At 36.8% G+C, this 16,217-nt stretch overlaps 1 protein-coding gene across 4 annotated transcripts in view; it reads left to right on the top strand.

The window, feature by feature from the left end:
* Positions 1-16,217, top strand: part of SYNJ1 (synaptojanin 1) — a 92,535-nt gene that overhangs the window by 56,930 nt on the left and 19,388 nt on the right. For all 4 annotated transcript variants that reach the window (XM_058523018.1, XM_058523020.1, XM_058523016.1 and 1 more), the window contains exons 15-22: positions 2,910-3,050; positions 3,335-3,527; positions 3,798-3,956; positions 4,820-4,976; positions 5,792-5,909; positions 6,010-6,225; positions 9,348-9,426; positions 13,437-13,599. In XM_058523018.1, the coding sequence (XP_058379001.1) occupies positions 2,910-3,050; positions 3,335-3,527; positions 3,798-3,956; positions 4,820-4,976; positions 5,792-5,909; positions 6,010-6,225; positions 9,348-9,426; positions 13,437-13,599 (1,226 nt within the window). The remainder of the gene's footprint in view (positions 1-2,909; positions 3,051-3,334; positions 3,528-3,797; positions 3,957-4,819; positions 4,977-5,791; positions 5,910-6,009; positions 6,226-9,347; positions 9,427-13,436; positions 13,600-16,217) is intronic.

Raw genomic sequence — 16,217 nt, 5'->3', positions numbered from 1 at the left:
ATTCAGTATGCAGCAGAAGGGCCTTGTGTGTATTCTCCATTCATCACACAGAATATTAAAAAGATGTGACTCAAGGATTGAGCTTTGACAAAATTAATAACGTTACTGTTTCATGAAGGATATTCTTAGGTGAAATGGCATTTTTTTAACTGTGGGTGCATGGTGGTGAAGACGATAATGAATACTAGTAGAGTTTGGTGCCTGGATTCATGCTAAGGTATCATTGTTGCTTTTGCACCATCAGTGCAAATGTCAGTGAACACAGTGAAAAGAAAAACAATGCCTTAGTAGTACAATAAAGATAGCTTTGACCTTATGGGTTTTGGGAACCCTCAGCAGTGGTCCCAGATCACAATATGAGAACTGCTTTTTTGAAACCTTGCTACAAATACAGTATTTGTATTTGAGTGAAACATAAAGCTTGTGTTTTATTTTAAGAAAATATGCTTGCTTTTAAAATTGGGCAGTTGCCCATCTTTTGTGACATTTTTTAAGATTTTCAGAATAAAAGTGTGGGCTGAAATAGTATGGTCTATCTTGCAAATGACAATTTTTTTCTTAGCCAAAGTGAGTAACAGTTCATACAGGGAAATAGAAAAGAAATCCAACTTGATTCATTTTACTATTTCATTATCTTTCCTGAAAATAAATATTCAAGTCTTAAAATAGAATATACTCTTAGGTTTCCTAGTACCAAATTGTTCAATTGTTTATCTAAATAAAGTTTAATTGAATTATTCTTTAATATAGTGGTGATTATTCACTCATTTAACCAGTATCTATTGAGCACCTACCCGAGGGGCTAAAGATACATCAATGAATAAAAGAAACAAAAATCCCTGCCTACATGAACCTTCTATTCTAGTGGAAGAGACAGACCATAAACAATAGATAGATCATATAGCATGTTAGAACATGGTAAATGCAATGGAAAATAAAGGGATAGAGGTGAAAGGGATCAGGCATGTGGAGGTGGGGAGGAGTGTGCAGTTTTGAATGGAATGATCAGGGTAGGGTTCATTGAGAAGTGAGCTGAAGAAAGAGATGAAAGCTGTCATTCTCTTTCCAGAATCCAAGTCGTAGTGGTGGGTTATGGTAGGTAGAGAATCCATGTTCTGAATTTTTATTTTAGAGGCAATGTCACATAGTGTTATAGATTAGGTAGATGGATGTGAGGTCATATTCTGGCTTACCACTTATTTATGTGACCTGGAACAATGAGAAAAACTTTTTTTGCTCTCCATTGGAGGTTCTTGGGCACAAACTTATTACTCTGAAAGTTTATAAAGAGAAAGACTTAAGCATTTATCCTGCTTTCTTTGTATGAACTGTGTTTTAGAATAATTGGATAGCTAAGAGAAAAGTTCTTTATAGAAGAATTCCAACTTATTACAAATGCCCATGGAATGCTAAAATTACAAAATCAACCTTTTGCAACCCCTAATGAAATATTAGACCTAGGCAATGATAAACAGATGCTAAAACCTTAGAAGAATGATTAATGGGGGAACTTTTTATTATAAAGAGTTGATTAGATTGTCCTGGTCTGAACACCTGATCAGGTGTAAGATCACAGATTATGTACTTTTGCTGTGAGGCAAGGGTGACACCACCCATGAGGTTATTTTTGCCAAAACAAATAAATAAAATTGAATGTTTCTTAATCAAGCTTCTACGTTAACTAGTTTAAAGCAAATATGAGAGGTAAAGGAACTAGTTAGGATACCATGAAGACACATCAGCCAAATCCAGACTGTTGAACATTTTACAGACAAATGGCCCAGCTTCTTAAAAAATAAATAGCATTAAAAAGGGGATGATATGGGGAGGGTTGAGAGACTATTAAAGATTTAAGAGAGACTCAAAAGACATAACAAGCAAATGCAATGTGTGGGCCTTATTTGGACCCTATTTTTTTTTTTTTTAATAATTTTATTTATTTATTTATTTTTCCCCCAAAGCCCCAGTAGATAGTTGTATGTCATAGTTGCACATCCTTCTAGTTGCTGTATGTGGGACGTGGCCTCAGCATGGCCGGAGAAGCAGTGCGTTGGTGCGTGCCCGGGATCCGAACCTGGGCCGCCAGCAGTGAAGCGCGCGCACTTAACCGCTAAGCCATGGGGCTGGCCCCTGGACCCTATTTTAGAGAAACCAACTGTAAGAAGACACTTTTTAGATAATCAGGGAAATTTAAATGTGAACTGAGTATTAGATGATATTAAGGAATTGTTAATATTTAAATGTGATAATGACATTGTGATTATGTAAAAATAAAAATGTCCTGTTGCATTAGAGATGCATACTAAAGTATGTATGGGTGAAGTGGCATGTGTCTTAGATTTGGTTTGAAATATTCAAGGTTTACAAAAAAAAAGAAGGGGGTTGGAAGGAAAAAGATTGGCAAATTGTTGATAATTGTTGAAGCTGGATAATGGGTATGTGGTGGTTTATTTTACCGTTATCTCTTTTTTGTGTACATTTAAAATTTTCCATAATAATTTTTTAAGTTATTAATTATAATCCAGAAAAATAAGAAAAAGGGGGAAATGTATCTGGAAGAATGTACTTCTCTGTTACCATAATAAACGCAGGGAAAAAGTACAGTGTACGAGCTTGAGATGACTCACATGGTGAGCACTCATTTAATAAGTAAGCTCGTATTTTCTTGGTAAGGGAATAATAGATTAGACTTTGAAGGGCGATGTTCTTTTGGCTAAATTTTGGGTTTTTCTTTTTAAAGGAAGCAAAAAAACAGTCTACATAAAGATTTCACTGTTGGCGTGGATTTCATGGCTGTCGGTAGTCTTATTAAATTTGGGTATATAAAAATATGATTGACAATTGTCTTATAAAATAGGCTATATTTTCAATATCTTTTTAAAGATTTCCTTTTCAATATCTTCTGGTAGCACAACAAATCAGAAGCTCTGGGCTGTGGAACTTCAGAAAACTATCTCCAGAGACAACAAGTATGTGCTGCTGGCTTCTGAGCAGTTGGTAGGCGTCTGTCTGTTTGTTTTTATCAGACCACAGCATGCGCCTTTCATCAGGTCAGTAAACAGAGCACTCCCCTAAAGCTGCTTCCTACCATCAGATAACAAGAAAAGGCCTAGAATGTTTGTTGCTTCAGAAAAACACTTATTCATGGTTCTTGTTTTTAAATGTGTTTTTGATTACAGAGTCATGAAGAACTTTCACTGTACTGTTTCACAGTCTTGCCCTCAAAGTGCAACACGATGTGGTTTTGTTATTATGTAATGTGCATTCCTAATTTCTTATGCACATGGAACTATTGAGATTTCAGATCTTTGATTTGGAATTCTTTGTTTTAAAGGGATGTGGCAGTTGATACTGTGAAGACTGGAATGGGAGGTGCAACTGGAAATAAGGGAGCAGTTGCAATACGAATGCTGTTCCATACAACAAGCCTGTGCTTCGTCTGTAGCCACTTTGCTGCAGGGCAATCACAAGTCAAAGAAAGAAATGAAGATTTTATAGAAATAGCACGAAAATTGAGTTTTCCAATGGTAAGCTCTTGCTGCCTGTTCTTGGAGATGAAGCTTTGAAACATATTTTAATTTATCCTAAATTCTATATCAGTTTTTGGAAACTTAAGATAGTTCCTAGAAACATCAACAATGTTTAACCTAAATAGATACTTCATGTGTTATTACCAGTAGGTTAAATAAACAGGGCATGGCCGGGGGGAGGCAGGCATATCTGAGGCAAAGAATAAGTTGTTAAACATTTTTAAAATTGATTATTTTGAACTTAAAATTCCATCTCCTTGCTTCCAGGGAAGGATGCTCTTTTCCCATGACTATGTGTTTTGGTGTGGTGATTTCAACTATCGAATCGATCTCCCTAATGAGGAAGTTAAAGAGCTTATAAAACAGCAAAATTGGGATTCTCTTATAGCAGGAGACCAACTTATCAATCAGAAAAATGCTGGACAGGTATACACATACTTAAGAAGATATTTGTATTGAGAAGAATAGGATCTTTGGTTATGAAACAAGCTTTTCTTAATCATACTGTTGCTTTTTTTTAAAATCTCTTGGAGTCTCTTTATACTTAATAAATATATAGTTTAACAGATATAAAGAAAAAAAGAAAAGGAAAACTCATAATAATTCCCAGGAGGAAAAATATGTTATGTCTCTATAAGATTCACTTTCAAGTAGAAGAATATACGTTTTTGTTTTTTTCAGTACTAGTAAATTTAAAATCTTAGTCTTCAAGGCTACTGTTTTCTGACTTCAAGATCCTGTGGTAATCTACTTTATTTTGTCTTTTCTTCTTGCTCATATCATCTGCCTTTTTGAAACTAATTTCTTAAAATTTATGACCACAAAATTTTGCAAGAATTTGTTTAAAAACAGTTTTTTTCAAGTACAGGTGATCACGGCCACTTGGCACATTGCCTTTGTGGTCATCAGACTTAAATTCTAACAGTTTGGGCACCACTTAGGTTTTTTAGGCCGCACGTCCTCATTTGAGAATAAGACATCAGATTTCATGATTTCCAAAATCCTTTACAGTTCTTGCTGTCTCTTATATAGTTCAAAGGACTAGTGGAATTTCTTTATGTTTTTGTACTTTGTTTAATCAAAGGTCAAACAAGTGGCATGAAAAAGGCCACGTCTTAGGTTATTTTTTCTTAAGCTTTGTTCCATTCAGATAGAAGTGCTCATCAAATGCACACAGATTTCATGTGAGAGTCTCCAGCACATAAGAGACATTTAATGAATGGCTGCCTGAATGAAAACAGAACTTTTTTGCCTTTCCGAACAACTTACTTTGTGTATGTTTGTTGTAGATTTTTAGAGGATTTTTAGAAGGAAAAGTAACCTTTGCTCCGACATATAAATATGATCTGTTTTCTGACGACTATGACACCAGTGAAAAGTGCCGCACCCCTGCGTGGACAGACCGCATCCTCTGGAGGAGAAGGAAGTGGCCTTTTGATAGATCAGGTCGGGAAATGGACTGCTTCATTTAAGTGAGTTAGTGCAAACTTTTTGAGGAAGAAGGAAATGGTATAAATGTCAAGTAAGAAGAGAGCTATTTTCAACAAAGGTTATCTAGAATAGAATAAATAAAAGTTAAATATCAGTGATGTGCCACTTAACGACGGGGGTGTGTTCTGAGAAATGCGTCATTAGGCGATTCCATCGTTGTGTGAACATCATAGAGTGCACTTACACAAACCTAGATGCTATAGCTACACACCTAGGCTATATGGTACTAACCTTATGAGATCATCGTATACGCAGTTTGTAGTTGACTGAAACGTTGTTATGTGGCGCATGATTGTGAAACAGATAAAAATATTCTCAGACCTGCTTATAATAATTTATTTAACTTTTCAGTCTGTTTTCTTTTAGTGACATAATTTCACATAAAGAGAAGCAAGGAAACATTTTTATGAAATTTTCAATTGAAGTTTAATTAAGGTTTTTAACCTGAATGACTAAAGTGGCTTGCAAATATTATGAACTGCTACTTGTCTCTTAAATTATTTATGAAACACTGTCTGGTCACAGGCCTTTAAGTAATCTTGGAAGTAAAGCCACATTTTAATTTTTGCTAAATAAAGCATAAAATGATAACTTCACCAAAAAACCTTTCTAATTTAAAGGTGTCTAGACTTCCTGCCTATTAATAAGTGTATCTGGCATCCCAGCCTCAAGACAACTGAAGCTTGTGAAACCAAGGAGATAGCTCGTTGCTCCCCATGATCTGTCAGCTCATGTGGCTTCTCTTGTATTTTGTTTTATTCTGACTACAGCTGAAGATTTAGATCTTCTAAATGCTAGTTTTCAAGATGGAAGCAAAATCCTCTACACGTGGACTCCTGGCACTCTGCTGCACTACGGAAGAGCGGAGCTGAAGACTTCTGACCATAGGTTTAAATAGTCTCAGTGTTTCTAATGGTGCTTGAAATTTATTTGAAATACATCCTTTCTTAAACATTTCTAACGTGTCTATCTTCCTTTATGCCTTAAGGCCTGTCGTTGCCCTGATTGATATAGATATATTTGAAGTTGAAGCTGAAGAGAGGCAAAGCATTTATAAAGAAGTGATTGCAGCTCAGGGTCCACCAGATGGTACAGTATTGGTCTCAATCAAAAGTTCTTTATCAGAAAATAATTTTTTTGATGATGCTTTGATTGATGAGCTTCTGCAACAGTTTACAAATTTTGGTGAAGTTATACTCATAAGGTGAGTAAAATATTTATTGTCCAAAAGCAGCTCATGATTCATAAATAATATTTTCTATATTAGAAATCACATTATTTAGTGTTTGGATAGTATATGAGTACTTGTATTGCCAGACTACAGTCATGTGCCACATAACAATGTTTCAGTCAACAATGGGCCACATATATGACAGTGGTTCCATAAGATTAGTACCTTATAGCCTAGCTGTGTAGTAGCCTATAGCATCTAGGTTTGTGTAAGTACACTCTACGATGTCGCACGATGAAATCCCCTAACAACGCATTTCCCAGAACATATCCCCATCGTTAAGTGATGCATGATTGTATAGGAAAATCATATTATAGAAATCTTATTCAAAGAGCTCAGAGGTTTTGAAACTGAATTCTCTACTTAGAAAGTTTAAACTTGAATAGTGAAACTTTGTATGAACAACTGTTGACAAAAATATGTGTACATTTAGATGTGATCTCTTAAGATTCCTGTATGATATAACATAACAAAGCCCTATGATAAAGCTGTGATTGCTATTTTCCCCCCCTCAGTTTAAGAAATTTAAGGTTTTAAGTAATTTTAAGTATGTTTAATTTCCAACTAATGGGGAAGTAGCACTGCCAGGTGAACAGTCAGGAGTCATCCATCCAGTCTTGGTTTCCGTCATTGACTTGACCATCTGCCTTTTGCAGAACGAGATGCCTCTTTCCTTGTTTAAAAAAATGTTCCCTTCCAAGTGTACATTAATTTTGAGAGGTTGAATGACGTGTGTGTGTTTGAATTTCATAGGGAAGAGGTACTATTTAATTCCTTTCTGTGCTGTTCATCTTCTTATTTAGGTATATTTTATAGATATTTGGTGGACAAATCTCTATAACAGGTGCTGTGAAAGAGCAGAGGAGAAATTGCAGACTCTACTCCTGCTTGTGATCTAGTTGGGAAGATCAGCATGTGTGTGTAATGGCTTCCCTAGATCCTAAACAGAATAGTCCACAGAAGTGAGAAGCATGCCTGAGAAACCTAGATTCCTTTCAGAGAGTAAATGAGCCAATAGAGAAGAAATTGTATTTATACCTCCCTCAAATCTTTTGACAAAGATCTACCCCAAAGCTTTAAAATAAAACAAAAATTCTAAAATCTTAAGGCTCTAGGAAGTACGTAGTGAAATCTCCAAGTTTACAGATGACAGTGAGCTTTGCCAAATACAGAAATGCCGAACTGCCAGGAACATCATGTGGACCGTGTGAGTGGGCAGCAGAGCAGCAGATAAGTGTCCTTATGAGCAAATGTGAAATATTGCACTGGGCTAGCGAGAGTCCAAAGTGTACATAAGGGATGGAAAGCTGATACAGGAAAAGGACCTGTCTGTCTTTATAACCCAGTCTCTAAAGAGCTTGGTGTTACATTGGAGCCAAAAACTTCCCTCAAAATGCTTGTCATCATTAGAAAAAGTATTGATAACAAAACAAAGCATTACTCTAACATTATAAAACCTGGAATATTCTGGTTGTTACACTTTAAGACAACCAAGTTAGAATAGAAAAAGCAGACAATGAAAGAAAAACAAGGCAAGGACTGCTGTCACTAATAAGGCTAAACTGGTTATTACCTTTGGGTCTAGAGTAAGGCGACCATTAAGGAGTGACTGAAGTCTGTAAACCCCTTTTATATAAATAAGAGGTTCCCTGGAAATGTAGTTGGGACAAATTTAGATACTTACATTGATTGGGAGAAAAGTCTATAAGCTTTTACTCTAGTGGGTGAAAATAGGAAGAAAATATAGCTTCTAAAAGGACCTGTGTAAATCCATGGATATTAGAACCAGAGTGTCTAATTGAAGTTAGAAATGTGTAAGGGGCACATTGCTAATTAAGGATAGGACCAAGAAATTAGCCCTGCCATATGACCACAAATGCTTTGGTACTGCCATCAAAGAACAAATAAAGTTTGGGGTTGGAGGAACTGGTGCAGTGTGATTAAAACCTTTGGAGGAGGGATAGTCTCCATTGCCAACAGTTTGAAAAAGATACCCTTCATAGTATTTCGGTAAGAATGATGTCTCTGTGTCTTTCAAATGATAGCATCTCATGACTTAGTAACTTGATGCCAGAGAAACTGAGTCACTTACCTTGGTCATGTTTGAGTGATTGTAGAAATCTGTTCCAGGCCTTTGATTTAAACAGGATAAAGTACTTCTGCACACTTTTATTTTTAGCCTTTTCCTCTTAATATTCATAATCCGTGCTTTTGAATCCTGGGGGGGGTGTGTGTGTGTACATGTTTTCCCCTCCCTCGTGTTTGAAAAATCTGCAGGGATTTCTGAACTTGATGTATACCGTTGAGAGTAGTTCAACTTGTAAAATGGTTTCTGTAAATAAGACTGATAACATTATAATTTGTCTCATTCTTTTTTGCATGATAACATTATTACATATCTGTAACCATCTTCTTCAGAACTTGTTCTAATGTCCTTTTTAATTTTTCCTTTTGGGGGTTTCTTATTTCAAAATTATAAACTTAGAATCATAGGAAGGGCCATTGAAGTCCCAAGACAGTATATGGCTGTTAATGGATAAAGACAGGAACAATAACTTAAGGTTCCTTGGGGCTAGTCTGATATGTGTGTGTATATATATATATTTTTTTTTTTAAATGACAACTCACTATCTTTTTTCTTAGTCAAAGGAAATTTGCTTCAGGGAAGTCATTGAGACAATAAAAATACGTAGTACTGGACTATGGGGTCAGGTGGCTTGGTTTCTAGCCCTGTGACTTAACTCTCCTTGTAGGGTCACTTTGAACAGGCTCCTTAACTTCTGGCCCTTTTTTTCCTTGTCAGTGAAAGAAGGATTGGATTAGTGGGGATCACAAATGGAGGTCCACAGCCCATTTCTTCTGGTGGCCTGTTATATTAGCATAGTATTTGAAAGACATTTGAGTTTGAATGCTTTTAGGGGAAGAGGGCCCTCACCAGGTCACCCTGGGCCCTACTGCCCTCCCTCTTTGGTGTTTTTACTTCCTGGCTTCTATAGGCCCTTGTTAATCAATAATCATTGGACTAGTCATTGGGTTAGTTATATCTAAGTTATTAATTATGTTTTTTTATTGTTTGTTTTTCTTGTTTTTTGAAGATTTGTGGAAGATAAAATGTGGGTTACATTTTTGGAGGGAAGCTCTGCCTTGAGTGTTCTGAGCCTAAATGGTAAAGAGGTAAGGTAGCATTCATTGATTCTAAACCATTCTGAAATTAGGTGTCTGAAGATTATATTTTTATAGACATGCAGCAAGATTATCTAAGTGTATTTTTAGCTGAGGAGGATAAAAGACTTTATGGTGTGCTTTAATTATTTTTTATAATTTATTATTTAGACTAGGTTTCTGACCATTTTAGGGTTATTTTGGTCCCTCCCTAGGGATAGTAACCTTTGATATAAAATAAGAAGAAAACATGTTTACCACCTAATGTGATTTTTATTATATTTTGTTATATAAAAACATTTAAAGTTTTAATTGGGATAGATAGTATGGCTCATCTATATAGTAGAAGAGATTTCTGTCAAATGAAGCAAATGCTTGATTTACAAGAAAACAAGGGAGGAAGGTGCTTATTAGTCCTAGGAACTTATTTTATTGGCTTGGATCATGGTACCCAGGTATCTTTTTCAAGCATAGGTAAAATAATTCCCATAGATACAAATCCATCCCATTGAGGCATTTTAGAAATTTTTAATTAGTGGAGATATTCCTAACCTGTGATTTGAAATGTGATTGATGGGGGAAATTTACATCAGTGGCCTCGAATAGTTTTACTTCTATGAAGTGCTGTGTCTGTCAGTGTTTTCTGAATGCTTTTAGACAGATCCTAAATTTTTAAGTGTATGGTCACTTGTCAGGATGGCCTAAAATCTAGTCCTAATTTCTCCAACAGTGGGCAACTCCATAAGGATTTCTCTGAGTTTCCTCTTCTGCCACATCACTTTAACTTTCTTGGAGAAAAAAATATTCCATGTGTTTCAGTCATGCATCGCTTAACCACAGGAATACGTCTGAGAAGTACCTCGATGTGCAGTTTTGTCATTGTGCAAACATCATGGAGTGTACTTACACAAACCTAGATGCTATAGCCTACTACACACCGAGGCTCTAGGGTACTAATCTTATGGGACCACCTTCATATATGTGGTCTGTCTTTGACCGAAACGTTGTTATGTGATGCATGACCGCATTGCTTTTGAAATAGATTTTGTAGGGTTTTGTTTGGTTTTCCTGAATGTAATAGGAATACACTAATGCAAAAGGAAATCAAGAAATACAGAACAATAAAAAGAAAGAAATAATAAAGACCGCTTGAATCCAACCATTACGAAATAATATTTCTTAAACTTCATACATGCATCCATATATGAAGTATATATATACACACATATATATACAAATGAGATTATGTATACACATACATATTAACACAAATGGGATATACATATACACACACACATACATACATCCTCAAACACAAATAGGATTGTGTTATAAATGCTATTTTCTCACTACATCTTGAGACTATATCATGGACATCTTTGTGTCATAATGTGTCATAATGGCTACATAAATTTCATTATGTGGATAAATATAAATTTATTTAACCAAACTCCTATTAATGAGTCCAGCTTTTAATTATTAAAACCAACATTCCAGGGAATCCCTGTGCCCTTATAACTTTGCATGCTTACCCTATTATTTCTCAGGATAAATTCCTAAGTGTAAATTTGCTGTGTCAAAGAATATAGACATATTAAATTTTGATACGTGTTGCCTAATTGCTCTTCAGAAAGGATTTATCTAGTTATATTATGCCTTGGATTACTTAATATCTAACATCCTAATGCATATTGGATATTTTTAACTTTGACAATCTGAAAAACTACAAGTAGTATGTTATTTACTGTTGTAAGATTTCGGTTGCTAGATTTTTTCTGTTTATTGGTCGTTTGTACTTCTCTGACTAGCTGTTTATGTCTTTAGCCCATTTTTCCACTGGGGTGTTCATCTTTTGAAGCTCTCTTTATGTTAAACGTGTTAATCTCTTTTCATTTTTGCTGTAGATAATCTTCCCAGTTTGTCTTGTGACTTTGTTGTGTCTTCACCAGATGGAAATTGATTTTTAAAGTTAATTCTAGTTATGCTCTCTTAAAAAGCCCTTCCTCTTCCCATGATGATATAAATATTTAAGAACAACTCTCAATTTGGCATTCTTCATCAGCTTCTATTCTATTTCTGAGTATTTCTTTTATCTTTCCCTGATAATTCTCCTTGTTTTGTTTTTTTCCTCTTCTTTTCAGCTCTGTTTCTCACCCTCAAGTCTAGTCATCAGTGTTAATGCTCTTAGAAAATACCTATTCCTTAGCTCCCTTAAAAGATTTTCAAAATTTTATAAAAATTATGTTTGTGGAAAGTGTATAATAATATTTAATTTATCCTTTTGAAAGTGAGATATTCCCAAATCTCTAGTCTGTTACCTTTGTTAGTACCATTATTTCAGCCTGAAATCTTCTAGGATGCATGTAGATGAGTAAGAGCTCTTCCATTTCAGGGGAGAATCTGGAAAAAATATATAGCTTAAGCAGGGCAAAACTAAAGGATGACCTTTTTTTTTAAAGATTTTATTTATTTATTTTTTTCCCCCCAAAGCCCCAGTAGATAGTTGTATGTCATAGCTGCACATCCTTCTAGTTGCTGTATGTGGGACACGGCCTCAGCATGGCCGGAGAAGCGGTGCGTGCCCGGGATCCGAACCCCAGGCCGCTAGCAGCAGAGCGCGCGCACTTAACCGCTAAGCCACAGGGCCGGCCCAAGGATGACCTTCTTGAGCGTTTTTTTTTTCTGTCATCTAAATTTCTTTCTTTTCATTTGGCTCTGATCTCTGCCAAGTGGGTATTCCTAAGGAAGTGCCTCTTAAATGGTCATTATGGTGATCGGGCTTAAGAATACTTGTTAGTATTCTTTGGTGAACATGTAAAGAATGTTGTTGACTTTAAAAAGTAGCAATTGACTTATAGAGCCTGTTGCCAAGTTCTGAAATGGAATTGATTTGGTCTGGTAAGCGAGTAAAGGATTATTAGTTCTTAGGACTCTTGACTTCAAAGCTCAGTGTGCATCCTAAATTACTGTTCAACACAGCCATGCCATTCAGGCCAGCAGCTTTCAATCTCTCCATCTTATGCCTTCAAGGAATTCTAATGTCAGTGGCACTTTGAGCCAAAGAATATCTGTACCCACAGAGGTGCCACCTGTCATCACAACATGTTGGTCACAGCTACACAGTTCATTTGGAAATACCAGAAAAGTTCATATACTATATATACTCCAGACACTCCAAACAAAGCAAGTTGAAACTATGTAGGAGAGAGCTCACATTTTAGAAAGCAAGTTTGCTATGTGGGTATGGGTTATAAATGAGAACATCTTTCTACTGCACAGTCTGTGTTTGACCAAGGAGTCTTGTGGCTACCTGCAAGTTTTTTGAAAGTATTTTTTTAATACATCAACAGGACAGTGTAACTTGATTATAATGTGTTGGTTGTTTTAGATTATACTTTTGTCTAAAAAGCACTGAAATTTATAGGAAAGGCAAAGTGCCAGTTTCAGAGATACCAGTCATTCTGTTTTCAGAACGATTAACTTTTGTTGAAGATTTAAATGGTCTTAAATACTCTCAATATTATTCTGACATTTGAAATGTTGAAACTGTCTTGACAGTATAGCAACTTGCAAGACCATTGTGCCAAGTTAGGAAGGTCTATATGAACAGGAAAAGTATTTTAAAGATTTTCTACTGTCTCTTTTATAGTCGTTTCTTGGAGGAACAATTATTTAATCTCTGCATCAAAATCAAAGGAAGCATAAAATTATGTAGCAAAGTTGTCAGTGAATTTACATCTGGCCAGGGAAAGATAACTGGCTACAGCAAAGGACAGTTGAATCTGTGTGCATCCTAGAGAGGAAGACTTTAGATTTAGCAACATAGGCTTTTAAAGAGAGAATTGCGGACGTTTTAAAGCAGTAGTTAAAAATGCAGTATCTGTGAAACAGTTATGTTGAATTGAGTCTAGCTAAATTAAGCCTGTACTGTTGCATAGTATAACTAAGGCAGTCCCTTTATTCCAAGATAGTTAATTTTCATGCCAATGAATTTTTATTTTATATCTCTTTTACTCAACTAGTTATTGGGTCGGACTATAACTATTACTTTAAAAAGTCCAGACTGGATCAAAGCTTTGGAAGAAGAAATGAGTTTAGAGAAAATGAGCGTTGCATTGCCGTCATCAACAAGCTCTACCCTGCTAGGTGAAGATGCGGAGGTTGCGGCTGATTTCGATATGGAAGGTTTGTTTGTTGGACACATTTACTGCTGTACTTCTAGATAAGTTTCTTTCCCATCAGTAAAGTCTTAGTCTCCACATTTATCCTTCTCTTTCTTCCTGTAACACACAGAGTAGGAAGAATTAGATTTTGTTTTGCATTGTATTATGTTTATTTTGCTAGTACCTAGACTTCAAGGGCAGTTGCCATTCAAAGATTAAGATCTTTACAAATATCAGTTTATATTCTTGAGTGATGAGAGCACAAATTAGTATTTTTGGTGTGTGGTTTGGTCCCACTAATTGCATTTAAGGTAGAAAAGTGGAAGTTCAAAGTGGGTATTCTAATAGTAGAAGTCAGTTCAAAATAATTACTGCAAAAGAGGATATATTTCAAAGTAATCTTTTTAAAAAGATTCTCAAAGTGGCTAGGAACACATGCATTTGAAACTGAACCCACCCATATAAATGTAACCATTTTGAGTTTAGAACTTGGGACAGGTTATCTGGATATAATAATTCCCTTAAACGTGATTAGGAAATGCTTTTGCTGTCTAATGCTTATATTATTCTAGCATATTTTCCATTAAAATGCATACCTTAGTTTATAAAATGACAGAACATCATGTTGTGATACCCTGTACATCTAGATAGTGCATTTAAGATTTGAGAACTTTACAAGATTATCTCCAGTTTTCACATTTCTCGCTTAGTCCACATTTATGTAGTACATTTTATGTGCCAGGTACATGCTAGGTGCTAGAAATTCAACAGATGTCATCCTTGCCCTCCCAGAACTCACAGCTTAGTGGGTGTCACACACAAGTAAGCAGGCACTTATAATCAAGTGACGTCAAAACAATAATGAATGATGCTGTGGTGGTTTATGGGAGAGTTGCCTAACCTAGATTTGGAAAGTTGGGAAAGATTTCCCAGAGGCATTGAAATTCAGAGAATCTGAAGACTAAGTGAGACTTAGATTAAAGAAGATAGACAGGGGTGAAGAAGATAGACAGGTGTGAACCAGGAAGAAGGAATGTGCAGGGGCCTAAGGGGAAAGAAGTGATCTAAGTTGATCATGCAAGTATGCTTGTGAGGCAGTAAATGAAGAGAAAAGAATGCTGGAGGAGGAGCAGGTGAGGGATGGAAGATGAATTTGGTTTTGAACATGTGAATTTGAGGTGTCTGTGGGGTCTGTCGGGCCCAGATGGAGGCTGTGGTTTTGTGAGCCTGGTGCTCAAGCAGAGAGCTCTGGGCTCACAGGGCAGCTCTGAAGGCAGTTAATGCCATGGGTATTTAGTAGCTTGGCCTGAAGAATTAGATAGAGAGGAGAGAACTGGTCCTGGGATGGAATACAGAGAAACATAGACTTTAAGGATCAGCAGAGGATGGATGCCCATAAAAGGAAAATGAGAAAAAACAACTAGAAATGTCACAGAGCCAAGAAAATATAGTGACTTAAAAATCAAGGAAGGAAATGGTAACAAGGAAGGAGTAGTCAGTGGAGTCCTATGTCACAGAGGGACGAGGAGAAATGAGGACTGCAGCTTGCCCTTTGCATTTAATGACAGGGAAGGAGGCTGTTGGTGACGTTCATGAGAGGGATTTCATTGGAGTGATGAAGCCAGATGGTGGTAAACTGGTGTGGATAAAGATGAAGAAGTGGAGAGAGTGTCTAGAGACAACTCTTTACAGAAGTTTGCCTAAGACAGAGGGAAAAGAGAGAAGAAGGCAGTTGCTCCAGGGAGATTGGGGATCCAGGGAGTATTGTTTTGAAATGGGAGAGGCTTGAGAATGCTCAGTGCTGCTGGAAAGGGCTGACGATATTGGGGAAGGGCAGGGTAGAGTGAGTGATAGAGCAAGGTCACTGAGAAACAGAGTGTGCAGAACCCCTTTTGTTCCTCCACAAGTATATGCCTGCCAACCAAGTGATTAGACTCCAGCATGGGGGCAAGTTGTTGAAGGGGGGAGTTCCCATTTTAAGACTTCTCTTTTCTCTGTGAAGTTTAAGAGTTGAGGCTATCTTCAGGAGTAGGGCAACCCACAGTTTCGGGAGAGTTGAGAAGGTTTGAGATAAAGCTCCTGAGAAGGAGTAATGGGGAGAGCCAACCAAGGAATTGTGGAATTGCCAGGCAGCTTTGGGAGCCCAGAAGAGGCTGAAAAACACAAATTTAACGTGACTGCCATCATCAGGCCTGTGGTTTTCTCTAGTAGCAGCGCTCAGCAGCCTAAGTGCAGTTACGGAGAGATTCAGCAGTAGAATTGATGCAGGTGTGACAGAAGAGCAGTAGGGGAATGGCTGAGGGGAAGAACCACAGAATCTGAAGACACATACAGAGAAGCAAAGTTAGATAGGGGGTAAGAGTAGGGGGATCAAAGGCCCGGATCCTGATGAAGTCAGAAGAGCAAAGAGTAACTGAGAGAGAGAACTTAAAGGCTGGGATTTGGTGGTCAGAATGAAGTGTTTTGAGTTTATTAGTTTAGAGGTAGTGCAGTTCTGAGGGGTGTAGTGTTTGGAGTGGAGGAGTGTCAGTAAGGATAAGAGCAAGGCATTAGGTTGTTGATGGGTTGTCCACACGGACTCTGATATCACCCAGAAGGATGGTTATGGGTTGCCGTCTTGCTCTCTGCTTAGTCCCATGA

Source organism: Diceros bicornis, chromosome 27, assembly GCF_020826845.1.
Source record: "Diceros bicornis minor isolate mBicDic1 chromosome 27, mDicBic1.mat.cur, whole genome shotgun sequence".
NCBI classification, from domain to species: Eukaryota; Metazoa; Chordata; class Mammalia; order Perissodactyla; family Rhinocerotidae; genus Diceros; species Diceros bicornis.
Note: the sequence above shows the minus strand (reverse complement) of the source record. Positions and strands in the feature narration are given on the sequence as shown.